At 46.4% G+C, this 23,951-nt stretch overlaps 2 protein-coding genes across 5 annotated transcripts in view; one reads left to right on the top strand and one right to left on the bottom strand.

Moving 5' to 3' along the window:
- Grhl2 (grainyhead like transcription factor 2) overlaps positions 1-3,190 on the top strand; it is a 123,228-nt gene extending 120,038 nt beyond the window's left edge. For both annotated transcript variants that reach the window (XM_055626749.1, XM_055626747.1), the window contains exon 16: positions 397-3,190. In XM_055626749.1, the coding sequence (XP_055482724.1) occupies positions 397-511 (115 nt within the window). In that variant the 3' untranslated portion in view covers positions 512-3,190. The remainder of the gene's footprint in view (positions 1-396) is intronic.
- A 2,841-nt stretch (positions 3,191-6,031) lies between these two features.
- Positions 6,032-23,951, bottom strand: part of Ncald (neurocalcin delta) — a 352,410-nt gene continuing 334,490 nt past the window's right edge. For all 3 annotated transcript variants that reach the window (XM_055626510.1, XM_055626511.1, XM_055626509.1), the window contains 2 exons: positions 11,663-11,768; positions 6,032-8,461 (listed from right to left, as the gene is read on the bottom strand). In XM_055626510.1, coding sequence (XP_055482485.1) covers positions 8,364-8,461; positions 11,663-11,768 — 204 coding nt within the window. In that variant the 3' untranslated portion in view covers positions 6,032-8,363. The remainder of the gene's footprint in view (positions 8,462-11,662; positions 11,769-23,951) is intronic.

The following is a 23,951-nucleotide window of genomic DNA, read 5'->3' as shown; positions in this document are numbered from 1 at the left end:
TTACTGCTAGACTCTGGAAGTTGGTTTTCTTGAAACCAAACCGCCATGGAGTAGGCAGCCAGGGAGAGGTGAAGTAGCTTGGGGTGAGGCAAAGCCAGCTTTAGACCCAGCTCAGGCGTTCATTGGCTGGGTGAATTTGGAGAGCCATTGACCCTACTGAGTTGTTTCTTACTTGCAAAATGCTGCTGATAAAACTTGCCTTTGTAGTTGCTATGGAGTCATATGTAACTTTTACTGTACATGTGTGTTCAGCCAAGGGCAATTGAGGTTTGTAATGAAAATACAGAGGGGCCTAAGAATGTGATTAGTCAGTAGCTTGAAGGCTGCTCTTGCATAAAACCCTCTGTTCACTGGCTTTGTTTCTTACCCCACCCCATCTCACCCCAATTGCGGCAGCATCCTGGTGAACATGGATGACAACATCATTGAACACTATTCAAATGAGGACACCTTCATCCTCAACATGGAGAGCATGGTGGAAGGCTTCAAGATCACGCTTATGGAGATCTGAACGCTGGGCCCAAGTCCCCTTGACAGGAGCTTCCGGTGCGCTCCTTCCTGGGAAAGGTGGGCTTGCTGCCCTACAACCTGGAGACCCATCTCACCCATCTCAAGTGACTGTTACAAGACTGCTTGGAAGGGGGCAGGGCCCAAGGCCCACCAACAGACCAACAGTCAACTCTTCTGCTTGCTTGGAGCTGAAGCCTGTATCCCTCGGCTAAGTTCTTTAAGCCTGCCAGGCCCTTATTTATTGTCCATTTTTTCCCCAAGAGCCTGGAGTCCAGGCCCTCCAGGACTCTACAAGTTACTGATAGCTCCACCTGAGACCTCCAGAGTTCCCCCTTCAAGGGAAACACAGCTAGTCCATTCATCTCGAAGAGCCTGGGGAACTGCGATGCCTTTTTTCTTACCTCTCCACATTTCTTGAGTGGATGGACAAGATGAGCTACTTCTTGGCACAGTCGTCATGGGTGGGGTAAAGAGGACACCCATTTTCTGGCCTGGAACCTTCAGATTGCTCTGAGGAAGGTCATTTTGCTTAAATACCTCCAGGGGATCTCAGCAAATAGCCACTGGGCCTTGTTCAGGAAGACATTCCGCTACCATGTCAGTGATAAGGAGCACAAAGTATGCTTGACAGCCATGTACATAATTTGTACATAATATTGCAGTAATATATTTTACCTGTGGTGTGTGGGCATGTTTACTGCCATTGCCCTGGAGGGGACATACCTGGAGACTCAGAGCATTCTGCTCTATCTGAGAGGAGGCTAGGAAAGAGGACTTTAAGGTGTCATGTGACTGGTGAATGCCACGATGGACTCTCCACTGAGCCATGCTGAGGACTTGTTTTCCCAAATGGAGCCCTCTCCCCTCAGACATGACTCTCCCTTGAGGCCATCACATTTTGTTTCATGGTGATCTGTTGTCTAAGGGTGTCCTTTGAGCTGTTCAGGAAAGACCGTGCTGTCAGTGCCTTCTTTAGCACTGGAGTGAGACACCTTGAAGCTAATGCAAAGTTTCCGCAAGGGTTTGCACTGGGGCCCTATCCCTGGGGCCTGCTGCAGAACTGCTTGGCATACCTGGGGATGCTGGACACTGCGGTGGCTCATAGTTTACAACCATGTCCTTCATCTCAAGTGGCCCTTTTGCAAACCCAGCTGCAGCTTTGCGAAGTGAGCCAGCAGCTCGACTGGGCTGTGACAGCAAACATTGCTTCCTCTGGCTTCTGAAGATGGGAAGAGTGAGGCTGTCCACCCTGGCTGTGGAAAGCGTGCGATTTCTGGCAGTTCTGAGACTGGCTTTGAGAGGCACACTGGAGAGCTAAGGCTGTTTCCTCCTCTCCTGGCCCTTGGGAGGGCAAGAGAAAACGGCTTTCCTGAACAGCATGCCCATGGTGAGCCTCAGTTCTCTTTGAGAGGACAGGTTGGTAGCTTGGGGATTTTCTTGTTACACTGTGGGCTGAGCACTAGTTCAGATAGTCAGGCACATCCCACCCCAAAGCCTGGATAATGGGGCAGCTTCTGTGGAAAGGTCCAAATTTGTCTATGAAGCACTTTGATGTCTTACCTGGAGGCTCTGTTCTCCAGCTCCTGCCTTCTTGCCCCACCTTCCCCTGAGGGCCCGAGCAGCCGAGGCTGACTCTAGCCTAGCTACCCAAAGCTGCAGAGGAATGGGCTGGAGAGTAGGTGCTATGACCAAGAGGATCCAAAGAATAGCAGGGGCACCTTTCTGAGACCCACTGGGCTCCGAATTCCTCTGTGTTGCCAAAGGTTTGTATCCTGGGCTCGGCTCTGCTTAGTCCTCTGCTCCACCCCACATCACTTGCTGAACCAGCAGCTTGGGGACCCTCTAGGGTACTAGCAGGGCTCTGACCTAAGGCAGACAAACTCAGTGTTGGAAATACATGCTCTATGCGCTTCCCATGCTACAGCAGTTGGGGTTAGCTCCAACCATGAATGGCAGACCTTAGGGTGGCTCAGGATTCCAAGGAGACAGATCTGTAGCGACCTGACTGGCTCCCAGCTCTTCTCTTCGGTTTCTGGGAAACTGCCTGTCTCCCCCGAGGCAGAGGACCAGCCAGAGATGGCTTTGCCTTTGTCCTGAGTCACTACAGTCCTTGTGGTAGCCAGAACAAGGGACATGAAGCCAGGACCACAAAGAGGGGTACAGCGGCAGGTCCAGGAGTGTCTGTTGGTGGACTTCTCTGCATCTGTCCATCGCTGCATTAGCAGAGCTTTGCTGAGCATCATTTCCTGAACAAAAACACTCCAGCAAGATAGAAAAGCTTGTCTTTCCTTTGTCCCCGAATTAACCACACCCAAACTCTTTTTTTTGTAATCCATAAAAGGTTGGGGAACACATGAAGCAGGTGTTTTCATTCTACGTCCCCACTGAAACTTCCTCAGTGTTTAGAAATTGGAACCAACAACAACAAAAATACACAATGGGCTGCCATCTTGAAATCAGTCCTAAAAGACTAAGGCATGTCCCAAAGCAGAAACCTGGGAAGCATGAAATGAGTTAAAACATTTATTTTTCATGCAACAGGAAAAGAGGGTTTGTGCCAAATTCTAAGAATGGCCCTTTCTGAAAGACAAACAAGGGGAGACTGATTTGTGTACAATCTACTCCCACATAAAAAAAAGAGTAAATGTAACTTAATAGTTTTGTAAATGGGAGAGGGGAATCTATAAACTATAAATATGTTATTTTATTTTTTGTACATTTTTAAGAAGAAAAAAATAAATATTCACAATATGAGTCCAACAGTTGTGTCTGCTGCTTTCTGGGCAGTGGCTGCTGGTGTGAGGAAGAGTCACCAGCCTGGGGTCTTGGCTGTTCCTGCCCCTCTAGTCCTGCATATGGTGGAGACTTGCCTACCAGTGCTCTCCCTCCTCCTTATGCCAGGCTGGCAAAAGAAGAGGGCCAAAGGGCAACAAGAGGCCTCCAGTGTGGCTGCCAGCACAGCTGCCCTTGACTGGCCTCTCAGGTGGGTTCTTCCCATTCCCTTCTCTCTGGCACTTTGTGGTTATTTCTGCTTCATTAGATCTGTGCCAACCGCTACGGAGAGGCTGAAACCACACGGCTCCTACTTGAGTACCGTCTCCACGCTGTCTGCCCCTTGAAAGCCCATACTGGGGCTCCTGTGCTAGCCACCACATTATGCAGCATTCACACTGCTCCAGCTGGTATCGTCAGTGATCTCCAGGAGCAGCCATTCCAAGAGGCAGAATGCTAGCATTTTCTACAGCACCCTTCTCTAAGGCACAGTACTAAAATCTCGCCTCAAAAAAGCCTTCCCTGGCCTCACCCCCAGTGGGATCCCTGCTCTTTGTGCTCAGATCAGCGCTAGGGAAGAACAGGCCTGGGGTGGAAGGAGGGTGTTTATTACGGAAACTTCTGGAAAGATCATGTAATTAGAAATGGGCCATGGTCTTTTTTTATTGCTACCCATGTCCTTCCTCATCTTTGAGTCTGATTGTTCTTCATACCTGCCTGAATGGGTCGTTTGGGGGGATGTGAGTGTTATCACATCTCCCTTTCCTTTTGGACATCAGTGAACTACACTTATCCCCTCCTCCCCCTCCCCAAGCTCCCCAAACTGGTGGAGATTTTTGGTGACATATTCCATCTGTTCCAAAGGGTTCTTCAGCTCTGTACTCCTAAGCAACTCTAAATGGGTCCATGGTTAATACTGGGAAGTCAAGAATTTGGGGGCCTCTGATGAGCCAGAGGCAGAGAAGAGAGATGTGAAAAGACACCAAGGGTGAACACCACCCATGTTCATTGGGCATCAGTATCCATCACATGGTACTTGGGAAAGAACATTTCCCATTCCCCATGACGTGTTTATAGTGGTATTTGATCTTGAGTTAGGTATTCCCCTCCAGCCATCTCCTTTGCTGACAAGGCCTCTCCAGCTCACATATGCACTTCCAAGCCTGCCACACTTATGCTGACTGGGGGCTCCATCAAACACTCAGCATGAGTCCAGCCAAATGATGAGATGCTGCTATTGAGGTTCAGCGAGAGGTCTGACTGGCCATTTGCCTGTCTTCCTGGAGGCGGTGTGTACTGGTGAGGATTTTTATTAGAATATACTAATTTAGATATTTACACACATGTATGATTTGGTCATTTTCATACCTCATTACTCTGGTTTGTTCCCCTTCCACTCTTGCTGATCCCTTCATTTTTCCTAACCAGGCCCCTTTCACATGTCTCCCACGTTTCCATGTGCACCGTGTGTGTGTGTGTGTGTGTGTGTGTGTGTGTGTGTGTGTGTACTCAATGAGTTTAGAGTTGCTTATGTGAGCATGGGGAGAAAGTTATTTAGAGGAGCATGGCAACTTAGTACCACTGTTACACCAAGTTACGCCGCTGAGGAAAGTGTCTCCCTTCCTCCTCAGGGAGGGGTGGAATCTCTCCCCTGTCCCTACCCCCCACCCCAAATCCCACCCGTGTTAGAATGTTTATGGGCCCAATCTTGGGCATAGTAGTGAATATTTAACTAAGTGGGGTTGGGAAGTCTAGCTGCATTGTACCTTAGAGTGTTTTTACTGTTTGTCACAGAGAAATACTAAAATATCAGATATTCCCTGGAAATTCATAGAGCTAAGCCTTCTCATGGCCTGGGTGCTCCAAGCTGCCCACTAGTTAGCTCCTGATGGTCACTATCCCTGCACCCGAGGACTGTCTGGAACCATGCACCACACGTTAACCCTCAGTACAGAAGATTCTCGGGCAACAGGCATATTGATGCTACAAAAGTGGGGAAATGGTTAAGTTGTAGGTATACAGGCTCCTCAGGGCTCTGGCCACATTCCCTTCATCACCTCATGGATTACGTGTTGTGTTTCAGATATTGCTTACACACAGAAACTAACTGTGGAGGAGGAAAAGACTCTCCTCCACATTTGCACCCCAAAGGTCTAGCTGGCCTGTGAGGAGCCTATTGTAGCTCCTAATCTAGGGAGCAAGTTAGTAGCTCTTGTTCATACAGCATTAACCTTTGGGGCTGCAGTCAAGGCCAGTGATAGGAACAAGACAAGAAAAGCTTGATGTGATGGCTTTGGGGTGGAACATTTAGTTATCTCTCCCACTAAATCTCCAACAGAGTGGGAAGGGAAAGGATTATATTGCTGTTTGTTTTTTTGTTTTGTTTTGTTTTGTTTTGTTTTGTTTTTAGTTTGGTTGGTTTTTGAGACAGGATTTCTTTGTGTACCCTTGGGAGTTCTAGAACTCACTACATAGACCAGTCTGGCCTTGAACTTACAGATCTGCCTGCTTTGCTTCCTGAGTGCTTCCCTGATCCTACTGAGGAGTTTTTCTGAGTTTTGCTTTGGTGCTTCATGTTTGGAGAAACACAAAGTGGGAGGGAGTGGAGGCCAAGCTGAGAGGAAGTAAGGAAGCCACACATGGACCAGAACTGCTTTCAAACTCTTCCACCCTCAAACCTGGAAGACACAAGACACCGTCAGCTGAGGCAGCTTAGTAAGAAAAAAATCTCATGCTCCAGACAATGATATTAAATAATAAACATGCTTTAATGCCAGGCAAGAGCTACACAATCAACTGAGAATGGGACCACTCCACATAATATGACATATATATTATTAAATCCACTTGTAGAAAGTCCCCTGGGGAGTACCACACCATCCCTTCTCCATCCTAAGCGAGGTATGAGCAGTCAAGCACTCTGAAACGTCCTCCAGTCCTATGGACAGCACAGACTTCCTTTACTTAGAACAAAATAGGCTCTACCTCCACCAGAGGCCCCTGAATACAGCACAAGCACTGCCTGGCCACAGGAGTGACAGATGTCTTCAGGCACTCGGCCCTCCCGATGCTGTGAAGTTCGTTGGTCAAACATGCATGCATAAAATGACACCCAATGCCTTCCTGGGAGAGGTGGAAAAGAGGAGGAAACATACAGATAGGTCTGTTATGTCTGTGTGTCTAGCTGATCTGGAGCTCTCCAGGCCTTCTGGGGACTGCAGGGTTCATAACCTGTGCATCTGGCTCTTGAATTCTGAAGAGCTGGAGGCCACCTCTGGTTTCCATCCCAACTTGGGTTAATTCTGCTTTCCAAAAACAGACTTTGCCATTTGGCTCACAGGATTTGGCAAGCCTTGCTACAAAAGGTAAGGAAATGATACTAGGAAAAATTAAGATTACAAAATCTAGGTCACAAAATTTCAACCTATGGAGACACCATTAAAGTTTGAACTTCTGCCAGTTAAGTGTATCGCCATGGGGGGACCTTCGGCCTGGCAGGAATCGTCTGGGCATCATTTTCCTTACAGCTGTATTTTTGCGGTTTTGTTCTACAGGAAGTGGCTACAGGCAGCAGAGACCTTCCTGACTCCTCTTAGGCAGATTCTGCCACCAACATTCTTGAGTGTCTGGGCCTTGTTGATGCCACTGTGTGTGAGGCTTTGGTTGCCTGTAGCCAGAAGTTTTTGCTTCCAACCCTTATTTCAAAGTAGTGTATATGAGGTGACCAGCCCAAGCAACAACTCAGTTTTGCTAGATTCAAATAACACGGTGAAGGGGAGTGCTGTTGGGTCCCACAGCTGGCCTCAGACACTGCAGGCTCCCTAGCTGGCACCTACAGTGGGTGGGTGAATGGCCTGGCTGGCCCACACCTGACTACATGAAAGATACGTGGGGGCAGGAAAAAAGAAGATTCTAGGCGTGGCTCCCCCACTGAGGACGTAGGTTACACTGTTAGGAAGGACCTGCTTTTCCGAGTCTACGGAACATTCACCTGCTTAGAAAGACAGCACACCTGCATTCACTGCCAGTGCGCTGCTGGGCCTTGGCCCCTTCTCAGAGCTGCTGGTGGACAAGATGCTTGGAAACTGCCTTCCTCTGGCCACCTCGACTCTGTAAAACCATTCGAAATCAAAGCTGGGCCCTTGTCATCATTCTTTTGTAATTTTATGGAGTATATAAAATACACTTGTTGACTGGTACATTTGTGCAAAGACAGGACTTTAAAACAAGACACTGACATTCGTTGTAGTTGGCTTCACAAAAAACTGCTAAGACAAGTCTTCTGTAGTAAGATTGCATTAGCGCTCACTAAACATGCATTTACAAGGCAAAACACTTAATTTGGTCTGCAATACCCAATATTTTATATACGGCAGTCTTTTTATAAATCACAAGTAGGTAGCAAGATGGGTCTGGTTTTAGAATGTTACCATCTGTGTTTGATTTTTCAAAGGGCCTCATATTAGCTCAACTCTGTAAACCTGTGGGGTGGGGGAACCTCTGAGTTCTTTCCCCATCTCTGTTAATTTACCTTGTAATGTTCACAGTTTAGAAACTACAGCCTGCTGGGGTGGAGGGGAATGTCCCAGCTGGCTTTAATAGCTTTACCCCAGAGGGTAACCTGTTCTTAGAAAACCTAGCCTCAGGTGCCCGCCATAGCCCTGAGGGCATGCGTGACAACACACCCAGATTAGGAGTTTTGTCTTTCAAACAAAACCCCTCAAAGCTTGCTGAAGGATCTCAGGGGCGGAATGGAATTCTTTTCTCTGGCCCCTCCAGTCTTGGGTTTTAAGACAGACACATTAGAATCAAAGGGAAAAAAGTAATGATGATTAAAAAGTCATCCAACAGGGAACACCACGAAGTCTGTTCATGCTCTCCACAAGCGCTCTGGGCATTCACGTCCACGACGAAAGAAGCAAGGGGCAAGGGTGTCACAGCAGAGCGCATCTGACTGAAGAGGGGACAGCTTCACCATCAATATTGTTTGGCAAAAAAAAAAAAAAAAAATACAAACAAAATAAGTTTAAAAGCCAACTGGGAGAGACACAGGCAGCTGTAGCGTCCTTAGGGTGCGGGGTTCAGAACTGGCCGGCGCTGCTGGGGTCACACTGCAGGAGACGCACTATGGATGGATCGCTTTTGGCCCCTCGGATGAATTCTTCCAGGGAGAGTTTTCCTAGAAGGCAAGAGGACCAATGAGTGGCGGCCTGTGGTCCTTTGCACTGCACACGGGGCACAGCAGAAGCCCACAGCTTCACCCAGCAGAAGCCAGGAGACCAGGAGGCAGGGACCCCAATTCTCGGTTTACCATGGCATTCCCGCACCTGGCTCGGTACACAGGGCCATTTAACAAGACCTCCAGGACAGAACCCAGGGCCTGGGGAGGGTACTGGCTTACCCTGACCTGAATCTTTGCCCTAGTGGCTCTTCTGCCTCTACCTATACTGGGGCCTCACCCCACTCCTCGAGCCCCTGTGCTCATGCTCAGCTTCTGAGGACTGAGTAGCCCTAGCTCGTTTGCATGTGCCAGGCTCGGGCCCTTCAGCCTCTGTGTACTGCTGTATTCCGGTTTGCAGAAGACTCCTCCCCCACCCCACTCCCAGTGGGCAGAGCAGGAGTGTAGGTTCTTTTTAACAACTTTTTGAGGATAGCACCACCATCATCCAAAGTCGGGAGGATAAAGGAGTGTGTTCTAGACAGAAGGTGATACACTTCTGTCAACCCAGGCGGCTTGAGAAGGAAGCCAAGAACCTGGATCTCTCACCAGACGGCTTTCTTTCTTCTTTTTTGACATGGACTCTACTGTGTAGCCCAAGCTTCCTTTTACCTCAGGCTCCTCAGTTTCCTGGATCTTCGGTATCCTTCCTCCTCAACTTTCCGCCAGTAAAGGTCTCTGTCACTATCACTTTGGAGAAATGGGGGTGGGGGCCTTTCCTCGTTCCTGGCACTTCCATGGTGACCCTTTGAGTGAAGTGACTCATTGACTGATAAGTTGGAATTAGAACTGTTGGGAGCCGTTACCTAACTTTGCCCTCTCTCCTTCCCTGCAGATTTAGCCCCATCTGTTTTTCCAAAGACAGACACGAGGCTGCCAGGCTCCTCCAGGCCTGTGCGCTTCAGTACCTCCTTAGCTGCTCCTCCGTGCAACCTGCTCAGCCCCTGCAGGACGAGAATGAGGGGACGGGATTGGAAGCAGCATCTAAACACTTTAAAGCTGCAGGCACAAGCACAGGCATCGGGCACCACAAGCTGTAGAGAACTTGGTACCCCATATGAACTCTGCCTCTTGCACAGACTCCCAGATTGACTTGCTTGTAGGTGCTGGCAGAGGCCAGCAGTGGGCTGCAAAGACCTTTATCTAAGGAGACTCTGGTGGCAGCAGGCTTCACACCACGCCAGCTCTGCTCCAAGTGAGAAAGGACAGGAGGCTCAGGCCAGAAGCCCTGAAGCCAAGACCTGAGCTCAAGCAGTGTGTTTCTCCGGTGCTCAGCAGTCCCCTGCCCTCCTGCCCTCACTGCCTCTATCCCCATAGCCTTCCTTGTTTAAACACATCTTTCCTTATCAAAGCCCAGGGCAGTAGTAGTTGGCTGTGCATTGGGCAAGGGCCCAGGCAGAGCTCTTTGATTTCGTAGAAACAGTCCCAGTGGAGAGGCTCTGCCATTGCCTTGAGCCAAATATCCGGAAGTGTCTTCCCCCCATCATTTAGTCCTCCTCTAAGGAAGAGGCTGGGTCTGAAAGCCATCATGTTCCCCAGATGACCAAAACCTGTGGTTCAATGTCATAAAAACAATCCCATGTTTGTTTAAACTTTGTGAAACAAACTATGTGCTGTGAATCAAGGCACATGAGGGAAAACAGGCTCTCAGAGGATGTCAGGCAACTTCATGGAGGCAACTTCAAGCAGTGAACAAGCTGGCTTGTGCCACGCAAACCAAGATTCTCAGGGAGCTGTTGCCCCACGTGTGGGGGTAAAAGGAGGCTTATTCTATGCAGAACATGCTATCATACACACCACAAAGGACCTGGTCTATTTGTACACAGCTCACTAGAATTATTAAACATCAGGTGTGAGGATCTGGGGCTAGTGAGCTGTCTCGGTGAATAGAAGTATGTGATGTGTAAACCTGATGATCTGAATTGATCCCTGGAAACTATGTAAAGGAAAGTGGGGGAAAACGAACTTAATAAACATGTCTTCTGCATGTGTGCACCATGGCACACTCATACATGTCATGTAATAATACTTGCAAAATTTTACACTGTAATATTAAAATGAGTTTTATGTTTTAAAAATGAGTTGGCTGGAGAGATGGCTCTGCAGTCAAGAGCAGAGGACCAGTTTGATTTCCAGCATTCATGTTGAGCAGATCACAACCACCTGCAGCTCCAGTTCCAGGGAAGTGTATACCCTCTTATGATCTCTGCAGATTTCTGCATGCGTGTGATACATGCATATAAACTCACACAGGTGTGCAGGTACAAGCATACATGCATGTAAATAATAAAGAAATACATGTTTGTTTAAAGAGCTGTGAAGCTTTTGGCAGCACTGGGTCATCAATGGTAGGCCTTGACTTAGCACTGTAAACTCAGGAACTATTTCTGAATAGCATTTCAAGATTTGGCAATAAAAATAATGATTCTAAAATAACTTTAAATTTCAGTTGAATAACGATCAATTACTTAGCATATGTATGTCTCAAATATTGCACAGAGAGAGATGCTATAAAGAAGTCATTATTTCTCAATTGCCTGGGGATCCTGTATCCTACTTGCTAGCCCAACATGCAGAAACCATATCTATTTATTTAATTTTGCAGATAGCGTCAGACTTGTGGTCCTCCTGTGTCACCAAGCGGTCTTTGGTTTGTGCACCTGCTAGCCGCACTTCGCACCCAGGCAGCACCCTCACCCAGTGGGAACCAGCAGACCACTCCAACCTGCTTCCCACTGTCTGAGGTTTCACTTGGACACAGCATCATAGAGTCTGCCCATAAGATCACTCAGGCAGGCTGGGATAAAAGCTGTTGGGGTCTTTAAGAAACAGCAGACACATCTCCATACTCTGGCCTAAGAAAAGGCCCATCATACCTCAGTGGCTTCTTGGGTCCTTTTATTTCTGCTCCACAGGACCCATCCTATTCTGGGGAAAACTAACTTAGGAGAAAGCTAGAAGGGCCTAGAAAATAAGGTCTTTGCTCTAGACTGGGAGCAGCTCCAGGATCTACCCACTTCTATTCCTTCCCGCCCAGCATAGGTGGTTGTCATATATGACTGTGCATAAGGTCCCTGCGGCTGACATTTGGTCCTTCCATAGAGCCACCCTGCCCAGACTCCACCAGAAGCTTGATCCAAGCAAAGCCCTTTAGCCTCTTACCATCTCTATTGGTGTCCATCTGGCGGAAGATCTTCTCTGTCCTTTTTTCTGGGGTTGATTCATCTTCAGGCATTTTCATGACAGAGGAAACCATTTTGTAGATAGCCTAGGGAAAGAAGCAGCAGGGTTGTGATATGGAAACAGTTCAAGCCAACAGTAGCTCTATCAAGAGTCAGATGCTGGAGTAAGGGGAAGGGCCCTTTGCTCTGCTGGAGCACTGTCTGTCCCTGAGCCTTTTACAGGACAGGATGTGAAGTCCGTGGTAGAAGCCAGGCCCTCTGAACTTGCTCTCCACCAATGACACCCTCGGTAGTGCCAACTGGCAGAAAAGCCCATACTGCTGCCTCTGATGTGTTATACGTGTAAAGGAGCTCTCAACAGTTGTGTTAATAGTTGAGCCATGCTTGGGGGAGGGACAGGACTGAGGGTGTATTCCTAACAAGTGCCAGGAGAGGTTGCTATTCTCAGGACCTCTCACATGTTAGATGACTGACCATCCCTAGGCTCAGAGACAAGTAGGGCCTATTGTGGTTACAACCCCGGCCCCTCGAGGAAGACAGACCCCCGCCAGCCTGTGAATGCACGTGTAGAGAGAACCTCTTATATACTGCATGAAAGCATCACCTGTCTATAAAAAGCTGAGGTAGGAAACAGGAAGTTGGAGTTCTGGCAGAGAGAGATGAACGCTAGGATAGAGTCAGAGAGAGATTGGTCCTGGACTCTAAGGTGAGGTAACCAGCCATGCCGCACACATATAATAGAATAAACAAGCTGGGCACAGTGGCCTTTGCCCCTGCTGTATCCCAGCTCTTGAGGAGGCAGAAGCCGGTGAATCTCTGTGAGCTTGAAGCCAGCCTGGTCTACAAAGTGAGTATAGGACATCCAGGGCTACACAGCAAAATCTGTCTTGACAAGCCAAAAAAAAAAAAAAAAAAAAGAATAAATGGGTAAAATAAGTTATAAGTTCTGGGCTGGTCAGGATTGAGCCCAAACTTTTGGTCTAAGCATTTGTTCATAAATAATAAGGTCTCAGAGTCATTATTTCAGGAGCTGGGGTGAGGGTGGCCACGTGTATGTCATTATCTTCTCCCTGGCAGACCCTATCAGTCCTCTCAACCTGTGCAGCACTGTTTTCTCCACAGTGTGTGGCTATGGGCTCACTCATTCTCTGAAGAGCCAAGTAGCTCTGAGAGGGAAGGCAGGTGCTGTTAGACTTTTGGATTATAATAACTTTGCAATCTCAGGCTGAGATAGACTTCTGTGAAATATGATAGAAGAAAAAGAGATTTGACTGAAGGACTGAGTAAGTGGAAGTGAAGAGGCACAGGAAAGGTTCGAGGGCCTCACTCATCAAAGGTACTTTGTGTTTAGGAAGAGCAAGATGAAGTCATTGTTTAGATCATGACATTGTTAATCAATTTTACTTTGAGCACTTCAGCATGGTGAAAACGTTTAAAAAAAATAGATTTTGCCAGAAAGTTCTGGAACTTTCTGGAGTTCTAGGTACATCAGCGTAACTGGGAAAAACAGGGAAATAAAGACAACTAAAGAGAAGAGGAAATGCCAGGCGAAGGTGATAATAAGGGTTAAATTTCCCTGCTTTACATTCTTGTTTAGGATCAATCCTGTCAGAAATACCTAAAATATTGTAGACATGTTCTAATCCCAGCCAACAAAATAAGAATGAAGGTGGATTCACTCAGTAGAGGTCCCCTCGGGCAGATACCATCCCTCAGAGACCCCTGCAGCAGACTTCCATGTCCCTTGCTGAACTCCAGGGACACCCCACGGTCAGTCACTCTAGGAAGACAGTCAAGGCCAGCACCGTGGCCCAGTTTAGAGTGATGGTCATCACTGGAAAAACTCAGCTACATCCAGCTTTCCTGAAAAGTGCTTGCTAAAGAGTTCCTGCAGGCAAGAACAGGGCTGTAATTAGTTCTTCTCCCGGCCCTGTCGGCTGTTCTCGCAAGCCTCCATCTTCGTCTCCACCTGTGCTATGGGTTTAGAACCACAGGCCAACCTGTTGGCCATAGAGGTAGTGCTCTTTTTAAAAGTGGGAAAGCTTTCCTGCTAACTCCAGAACAAAGCAAGATGGGACCAGGCAACACACACACACACACACACACACACACACACACACACACTGAACTTCGAGCTTCTTTGTGTTCTGTGAGTTCATAATCTCAGGGATCTCAGAACAGCAACAGCAGTGCAGTGTCTGGACCCCACCGGTTCACCCCAGCACAGCCTCTGTCCAGGGCAAGTACTGCTCCGTCAGGATGCGTAGAGGTGTCAGCTGAGGAATATTTACAGACAACAGAGGCATTTATTTTTTGCCTCAAGACTTCAGTATACTGTGATTGTCTTTCCCCAATCTCTTTTGGACCCAGTTGTTTCTCTACTGAGTCTTTTTGCCTCTGGGGGGCTCCTTCCTGGTTTGTGTTTGTAACTGTCTTGCAGTCAGGTGCTCTCCTGTTTTCCTAGATCAGTGGCTTCACTCGCACTCATTTCTTATCTGAGTGTTCACCTGCTCACCCCCAAGCCTGGCCCATGTACTAAGGATAAAAGGAAACAGGACCCGCCCACGGGAAGCCACCTATGCCTTCCCTTCCTTCCTCCTCAGTGTACACTCTCCCTTCCTGTGCACAAACAAATGGCTGCATTGCAATGTCTCTGGGGTCACTTCATTCTGCTCACCCTAAATTACAGCGGGCCAGGACAGCCTCCTTTTGTGACGGGCGACCATGCCTGGCTGCTCGCCAGGCCACTGGCAGTGGCCACGGCAAGGTCTTGTATAGCGCCAGTGTAAAGAATTTGTTCCAGAGTGAGAGCCCCACCTCACTTGCCTTCTTTCATATATACATTTTTAAGATTTATTTATTTGTGTATTTTATGTATATGAGTACACCAGAAGAGGGATCAGACAGGTGAAAGCTGCCATGTGGGTGCTGAGAACTGAACTCAGAACCTTTGGAAGAGCAGAGAGAATCTTTGCCACTGAGCCATCTCTCCAGCCCCGCTCTCATATTCTTCCTCTCTTCTCCTTTACTCTGCTTCTATATATAAAGTTCCCTCTTTGTCTCACAGTTTTTGTTTCCCACCCTTTGTTTCCCACATCTCTCTCCCTCTGTAAATGTGTATTTATACATAAAATCTAATTCTTGTACACTCCCTACACTCTCTGAGTCTGCCAACAGCTGTAGCCTTCCCCTTTGACGCAAATGTTCTGTGGATACATAGCTATCACTGCAGACAACTATGCAGACTTGTAGATTTAGGAGCATATCCACCGACACCCCAACTATGTAAGCCTCTGCTCCTAGACTATCCCCTGCACAGGTCTCAGTTACCATTCATTTTCCCAACTCACTCATTCAACTGTCATTTTCTGTCTTGAGTCTGACACACCAGGATACTACGCCCAGCCCTGCCTTTGTCCTGAGGGGTTTACCATGAAGCAGGGAGAGGATGAGATGCCCACTGTGGATTGGGCAGAGGGACTGTGTGGCATGATGACAAGAGGTATGGGACTCTGGGTCTTGAAAGGAGGGTAGGGCAGGCCGCCCTGAAGGCTGACTATGAAGCAAGACATGAAAAGAACACAGGCCTTCCAAAGAAAAGCAGTTGGCGGCGTTTGTCCTCTCACATCTCATCTGCGCTTTAGAAAGTGCTTGGATGATACCACACTGCCAAAAGTATCCCACTTTCCTGGGGCCACTGTTTAAATGGGCTTAGGCACACCGGCAACACCTTAGTAGTTGTCATGAAAGCTTTCACTTCCGTTCTTCTCAGTCCCTAGTGCTCCCTTAGAAACCCACTGACCCTTTAAGAACCCTGGGCCTGGAAGGCTAGGGCTAAATGGAATCCTCCTTCTTGGGACTTTGACGACAACCAGCAGTAGCAGTATGGAGGTCAGTCATTTAACACTTCTGCTAGAGTGGAGGCGTGAAAGATGACGCAAACACAGGGTGTAAGAGGAGACTACCTCTACGGCCAACAGGTTAGCCTGTGGTTCTAAACCACAGCACAGGTGATGACGCAAATAGAGGCTTGCGAGAACAGCTGAGAACAGCCAACAGGGTCCTCAACTGTTAGGAAGGAGTAGAACTGGCTCAGAGAAATGAGGGCTCTACAAACAGCTCCCTTGCCACATCACCAGCCCACAAAGAACAGAGTCGCTGAATCCTCCACAAGACGATGCATAAGTAGCAGTTGCAAACTGGGCACCTGGATGTCTGGATGGTGAGGTTTCCTTTAAGAGGCTGGTCTTTGGCCAAGCATAATGGCTTTGTTATGGCAATTACATTAGATTTGTTCTTTGTGCATCAATTAGCCAATAGGATGAATGGAGTGATCCCCCAAACCAAGTTTGTAATGTGGTTGGCCCCAGGGCAGAGCAGACAGGGGTGGCTTCAGGCCCCAGGGCAGTGCACAGACAGTGGGGGGGGGGGACTTCAGGCCCCAGCACAGAGAAGACAGGGTGGGTGGGGCTTCAGGCCCCAGTGGTGTCAGTCTCACAAGCTTACCTTGGAGGGATGATGGCTTCCTTTTCTTCCCCAGAGCAGGAACAACCAAAACTGACTACTGTTGAGCTTCAGTCTAGGGCTCTAGAGCCTCAAGAGAAAAGACATAGTCCCAGACAGTGCTCTGAGGCAAACCATTTATTAGCACCATTTCCCCCAAACTTAATGGGATTAAGCCATAGAGAAACCAAGCTGCTTCCGCATCTTAGTTTTAGCAATGTCAGTAAAGACCTGGCAGAGGTAGCCTATTTTTAAGTCATGCTAGAAGGACGCTGTCCCTGGGTATATGTGGACCTTTGGGACACTCAGAAGCCCAGCTAAGGTTGTTCCCTGTTAGGCTCACTGTGGCCTTCCTCTTTGTGGTCTTTCCTCACTCCTCCTTACTTTCCCTCCTTCCTCCCTCCATCCTGAAGGAACAAACTCTTAGGAACAGTCTCATCTGGATTGACAGGGCTGTGGATCGACCAAGGCCAGGCACAATTTTAAGAATCAAGGCGTTTTCTCTGAAAGACACCAAAGCGACTCTTTTCACCAGAGAATTTAAAGTCTTCCTATAAAGCACCAGACATTCAGTGCTCTCTGATGGCAGCAGAGGTTAGCTGAGCAGTGCTGTCTGTGGATTGCAGATAAGGGACAGCAGCCTACTTAGAAAGATTTCTACACCAGGAGAACAGACCCTGAAAACCTTTTTTGGAAATAATTTTAAACTGCAGTCGGAATGATGTAAGGCATTCCTTACATTCAGCTGGAAAGGCAAACTACTTCAGTGTCCGCCACCACGTCCTGCTGAGGTATTTGAGTACCATTTCTGACAAGAGAACAGCATTTCCATCCCCTCTTTCATTTTATTATTTGAAACATTTTTTATTTATGTGCATGAGTGTTTGCCTGGTGACCACGAAGGCCAGAAGAGGGCATCAGATCCATTGGAAGTAGAGTTAGAGAATGCTGTGAGCTGCCATGTGGGCTGGGACTCCATCTCTACCCTCTGAAGAGCAGTGCTCTTAACCGGTCAGTCATTTCTTCAGCCCCTCTTGCTCCCTCTTCATAAATGACATCTCATTCTTATACTACATTTCATGAAGGTTTTTACTTAGGAAAAAATAAACTGTCAGTTTTTCCTGTTCAAAATAGGGTCTGAATCCACTTTGCATATTTTTCCCCCATATAAGCTTGAGAACTTTGAAGATCTTAAGTACAGATTTATAAACCGACTCTTGCTTCCTACACAACAGCTTACTATTTAAAAGGCCAGCACGATGCCTTTTTATCATTTAAAGGTGATAGACATTAGATAATCTATAGAACTAAGTGTGTGGAAATTAAAGCTATACACACATAAGCGGGACAAACACTGCGGATACAGTGCTTTCACTAAAGATTTTTTTTTGTTTTGTTTTGTTTTTTTTCTCTCCCAAGATAGTATTTCTCTGTGGAGTCCTAGCTGTCCTGGAACTCTCTCTATAAATCAGGCCCCAGACTCTGAGATCTGCTCGAGCCCTGGGATTAAGGTGTGAGCCACTGCCAACCTGCCCCTACAGCTCTTTTTAAGAAATGTATCTTTCAAGATGCCCTAAGACCACCATCACCCAAACAAGGTGAGAAACACTGGTTTATGCTGATTGAAATGTCTTAGGACAGAGAGAATTAACTGGAAAATTACTGAGTGCTGTGGTCCCTAGCACCACCCCAGGGGCTTCTGTGCCAGCACCCTTCGATGCACTGTGTACAAGTTTTGACTGAGTCCATAGCTCATATTTATGTTGAAATACTTCAATTCTACCTATCTGTAGCTTTTCAAATATAATAGCAGACAACACTGACTTTTAGTTCATGTAGAAAGTAGAGTACTTAGGGGCTCAAGTGCAGAGATAGGCTACCTTTCCATTTCTGATTACAGAGACTGAACAATGTATATTTCTTATACTTTAAATAAAATCAAGTTTTAATAGAAGAATAATGAGAAAGTCTCTGACTTGACCAGAGTCAATTTTTTTTGTAAAATTAATGTATTATAAAATGTGAACAAATGAATGAAATAGAAATGAAGAGAGATCTGTGAAAATGAAGCTTACAAGTATTAAAAAAGAGTAAGAATACCACAGCGCAAATGTTAAAAAGGCCCTTAGAATCTCTGCACTGAAGATGCCCACTAAGTTGAATCCAGCATTTCCCAAACTGGTTTGACCAATCCTTTTGTTACAAAGCATTGGTAAAATCTGCACCCCAAGAAGAGTCTCTCTGAGCCAAGACCGAGTCTGATGCTAACACCTTCTCCTGGAATCCTCTGTTCTTTTCCCTCTTCTTCTTGGCAGAACTAATGAACCAAGACCCATGATGCTTCTCCATGAGTTTTCTCTTCCCAGTGGTGTCTACATTGCTTCAATATAGGATGTTTATTCATCTGTGTATGTTTTGTGGCTTAGTACTTGCTTTGGTTGATGAATGCATGCTGGCTTTGTGATAAGCACAGGGACCACACAATATCTTTCAGATTTAGAAAAGGAAAGCATGGTCCAGGTCAAGAAACTCACAGGTGGCAGAGAGACAGGCATTCAGACTGAATGTGAAAATGGAAACAGAGAAGGTTACTTCCAACCAGGATTCTCAGGGACTGGACTACCCTCCCAGTTAAAGCCATCACCAACAGAAACCAAAGGCAATACATGTTCCATAGATGGCACTGGTTAAAGCCAATGGGTCAAAAAGCAAAAAACCCATGAAAATGGGAAAACAGCTTACATGGGGGGAGGGTAGGTGTGAGGACAGTAAGGAGGTAATAGAGATCGAGGTGTAAGCAATCAGAATGGATCATATACACACAAGAAATGGTTGAAGAATAATTTGATTTGACAAAGACGAAATACATCGAACCACAGCTTATAAGATATGTAAATTAGGCAGCCAATGACAGTGATTCCTGAGAAACTAGAACCAGAAGAAGTAAGCCCTGGACAACTCCACTGTGATGCTGTGACAGTGACTGACTCACGCCTATGGAAGGAGCTTTATACACTCACTGGTGGGTGGACAGACCAAGGTGTTTAGTCATTCAAAGACAGTGTAAAGGAGAAAACCACACAGGCAGGAGTCCAGAGGGCTGTTGAGGCTCCCCATGCATGTCTGGCTAAGTTCCTGTGCAGAGAGATGAGAACTAGCAAAAAACAGGGTTGAAAGAATCAAATGGGAAGATGGATGGGGAGAGCCTGATCGTCAGCTGTGGTCAGGAAGAATGTCACCATCCATGGAAAACTTCCTGATTTGTGGGGTCTGTCTACTGGGAAATAATTAGTCCCAGTGATCCCTGCACAAATTTTAAAACCAAGATCTGGAAAGTTCGAGCCATTTCCAAGTAACTTAACTACTTCTCAGAACAAAGCATAAGGACAGTATTTATATTTACAAATATAAACAGAATTTATATTTACAAAATATACCTCTCAACAGGGTAAAATTCACAATGCCTTGTGCCCCCCCCAAAAGCTATCAGTCTCCTAAGGAAGCAGTATCATCCACACAGAAGGAGGAGTAACTCCATCCAGTGGCCCAGAACTGCCACAGATGTTATAATTAGCAGAAGGCCATTGAAACCCATATAAAAATGTGCTCCATCTTTCCCCAAAGAGATGGAAGAAGACGTTAAAAAGAACCCAACTTGAATTTTTAGCAATGAATTCTACAATGTTTGAGGTGGAAAATGCACAGAGTGAGATTGATGGCAAATCAGATCTACCAGTAAAACAAGTACTCATGTAGACATGAGGCTAAGTTACCCAAGATCAAAGGGAGAACAGTTAGCATCTGCAATGCAGCACACTGGTGGATTGTGTGTGGGCTTCAGGCTGTACAGTATGTCCATAATTAAAGACTGAAGGAGGGAAGAAAGAGAGCCAAAAGCATAATTACTAAAAACATACCAAATCTGATAAAAACCATAAGTCTACAGACCAAAACTTTGATAGACAAAAACATAGCATGCTCACTCCAGAAGGAACTAGATGGTTTGTGCATTCCACTGTCTAGTCAAGAAAGTAGACTCATGGCTAAATTTCTTCTTAAGGGACCTGCAAGGGGCACATAATAGATGCAAAAGGAGGATAGGGAACCTGAAGTTTTAAAAAGAAGGGGACATTGGCCCGCTTTCCTCAAGAGGCCTAGCCATCATCTTTACTTTGGGTAAAGGTGGCTGTTGCCAGCACTTGTCACTCACATTGAGTTGTGAGGCTGACACCTGTCCCTGTAACCAATGACAGTCCTGCCATCACATCGGCCTTGCTCAGTGACTATGTGCGAACAGACGGGAGGCAAGCGTCACCCCATCTCTTACAGTGGATGCTGTTTTCCCATCCCAGCTTCTGTCTCTGACCGCTCCAGGAAGTTCTAGGCCATGGGAGAACTGGTGATGTCTTTCAGGTATCACTTGGCCCTTTCCGTAGACTCAGCCTATGCCCTGGCAGGTGTGTGGGCATTTACACTGCCCCCAAGCAGGGCAGGGAGCTGGAACTATGAAAGGAAGAAAGGAATTTCCTTCCTCATAAAGTGACAGGCAGACTGTTCCCATGGAGAGCAGAAAATCCAGAGTATGGTGGGGAAAGGTCCCCGTTTCAGCCTGCTTTAAGCTGTAGGAAGTGCTTTGGTACAATACTAAAAACCAGTCTAAATCAGGATCCTAAATTTGTAACTAACAGGAAATCAGACACATAACTGTAAAAAAGAAACGTTCATTTAAGGCTCTAAACCAAATTCACAGATGTTTTAATTTATTCATCCAGATGATGGTACATCAAAAAATAGTGAAAATAAATAGTTTTCTTTAAAAAGAGCCACAACTGTCCTCCAGCATATGTGGTAGACTGAGTAATGACTCCTGTGGATGTCCGTGTCCTAACGCTTGAAGCCTGGAGCTGTCTTCCCTTACATAGCAAAGAGACTTCTCAAAACTGGACGAATCAATCACAGATCTGGAGATGAGAGGGCCACATATGGCCCCAGGAAAACACAGGAACCAGTGATTAACATTCATAACTGCACGAATGCATGCATGAACGGAAGAGAAGATCAGGGTTGCAGTCCCAGGGAGCCAGCATCTGTGCAGCTGGCTTTGAAGGTGAATGAGCAGGCCTGGGAATGTAAACTTCTTCGAAGAACTGGGGCAGATGAGAAATCTTTTCTCCAAATAGCTCCAGAAGGGGACACAACCATAAGCGCACTTTAATTTTAGTCCAGTGAAACTGAGGTCAGACTTTCAGAACTATAAGATAATATATTTGTGGGCTTGTAAGCCATGAGCTTTGGGGCTCCTTGCTGTAGCAGCCATAAAGACTAATTCAGCTGGCTTCAGCACAGAATTCATAGTAGTGTGGTAAATTCTAGTCTTTCATACCAATATCAGGAAATGAATTCTAGCCTTTTTGTCACGAATGCTATTCCAAAACTAAGTCGAGGGAAAGATCTAAGTACAACAAAGGGATGATTTCTGAACAGCGTACGTCCCTCCATCTCCATGCAAAGCCTAATTAAAGACTCACTTTCATCCTGGTCTACACCCTGACCCTGTCAGCATTTGTAGGTAAATGATCATAAATTTTCCTCCCTTCATTCCCCATTAAATGGCTTGAATTGCTGAGTCTTGAAGGGATGGTGATTCAGCTAGGAAGTTGCTTTCAGAGGTTGTTATTAAGCTACAAGTGTTCCTTCGGCAATGAGACCCCTAGTCCGTTTATGGTGCTCCCTAGCATAGCTGGCCCCACCTCCCTGCTTCCGAACAGCTGTTTGCCCAGCTCACCACAGACACTCAACAGACAGTGACTGCTTTGAAGTAAATCAATGTTTTCCTAAGTGGTGCAGACCAGCTAGGACAAAGACAAGAATATCCCCACAAATGGCTTCCTGTGACAGGGCTTAGAGAGCGTAGGCTTTCAAAAAGGGAAGGAATAAAAGATTAAAAAACAAAAAAACAGAAACAAAAACAAAACCAGACCGTGGAGCTCAGTGAGGTCCTACACTGAATTCCAGTTCATCCCAAATAACTGATGAGAGGGATCAGCCTAAGAATGTGATGGACGGTGTGGACTGTCGGCTTGCAATATAGCCCTGGGTGTGAAAATGGTGTGAGATTTCATTTAATCTCTCCGATGATCTAAAGTCACTTCAGGTGCTTGTGGTGTTCGCAGCCATGAGTATTAACCATCAAAGGCATGGGGGTGTCCAATGGTTGAGGAACTTGAGTCTTCTATTGACAGGCTTCTTAAGAACCTCAGCCTTACACAGGCATGTCTGAAGTTCAGGTCTGGACACTTATGAGGGCCTGGGAGTGGCCCGGGGCCCTTTACAGCGAGGGGCAGGCCTCCACCAGGTTGAGCACACCTTCATGTTTCTCACCAGGCTTGAACATGGTGGAAGACTCTTCAGGGTCTGGGGTCTGCTGTCGTGTTCTGCATGTCCCTGCGTTCTCCTACCTGCTCTTCCAAGCCACATTCCAAAGCACGGGGCAATGTGACCTTCCTGAACACTGTTCCCCTTGCCAGGGCCTTTGCTGAGCTATGGATAGCTGGTGGGTGCATAGCTGCGTCTCCATTCTCGTAAGCTCACGTTCTTTACAGTCTTGCTTTCTACAGGTTCATCAACAACAGCTGCAAAAGCCACAAGGAAAATTGGGCAAAAACCAAACCAAAACAAAAAGCAAAACATTAGGAGATAATACCATGGCTCTTGGGCATTTCTGTTTCAGATTCCAGTCAGGAAGAAGTTTTGTCCAAAATGAGAATAGCCCTTTCCACTCTTCCAGCGCTCTGAGATAGAAAGGCCTGGAATGCAGCAAAGTCCACGCTGGGGTGTGTGGGAGTTTGCCTAGTACTCATGAAGCCCCTGGTTCTGTTCCCAGTACCAAACAGTAAAACAACACATAATAGCAAAAAAGCCTACTGAGGATGAGAGCTACAACTGAATGTTAAGTGTTCCCGAAGCCCTGCGTCTGGAGGTTTGGCCCTGAGCTGTGGCACTGCTTAGAGGTGGTAGACTCTCTAAGAGGGGGCCTGCTGGGCTCATCTTCAGCTAATCGGAGTGAGTCCTCAAAGGAGACTGTGGCACCTCAGTCTTTTTCTCTTTCACTGCTTGCTGGCCATGAGGTGAATGGTTTTTCTCTGCTTCACACTCCAGGACCCTGATGTAATGTTTTGCCACAGGCCCAGACTCACAGAGCAGACAAAATCTACAAAACTATAAGTCAAAACAAACCTCCTTGTAAGTCGATTGTTTCAGGCACTCATTATAGTTACAGAAATCAAACTTTGGAATTTTAATTTTTGTTTAACTATCAAAAAATAAGGAAAATCTAAGATGTGAAATGATAAGTAGTTGTCCTACCTCTGCTTGTGGGGGCATTAGAAAAACTACTTTGATAAGATGTATCAAGAGATCTTAGAAATATTGACCCAGCTTTTGGGATTCTATCCTAAGAATGCAGAGAAAAACTTTATAGAGAAAAACTTTATATAGAAAGATTGACTTTTTTTTTTTTTTTTTTTTTTTAAAGACATGATTTCTCTGTGTAGCCTTGGCTGTCCTGGACTCACTTTGTAGATCAGACTGGCCTGAAATGATCACAGGTATGCACCACTGTACCTGGCAGATTTATTTTATTTTTAAAGGATAAATCATTTATAATGAAAACTGGAGGTAACCTAAATATCCAACAGTAGAAATTAAGTAATTTTAATATACTGTAGGATTATTATGCATTTTATTAAATATTTTATAAGACATCA

This window comes from Psammomys obesus, unplaced genomic scaffold (genome assembly GCF_907164565.1).
Source record: "Psammomys obesus unplaced genomic scaffold, mPsaObe1.curated_primary_1811, whole genome shotgun sequence".
NCBI lineage: Eukaryota > Metazoa > Chordata > Mammalia > Rodentia > Muridae > Psammomys > Psammomys obesus.
The sequence above is the reverse complement of the archived record's forward strand: the minus strand, read 5'-3'. Positions and strand labels throughout refer to the sequence as shown.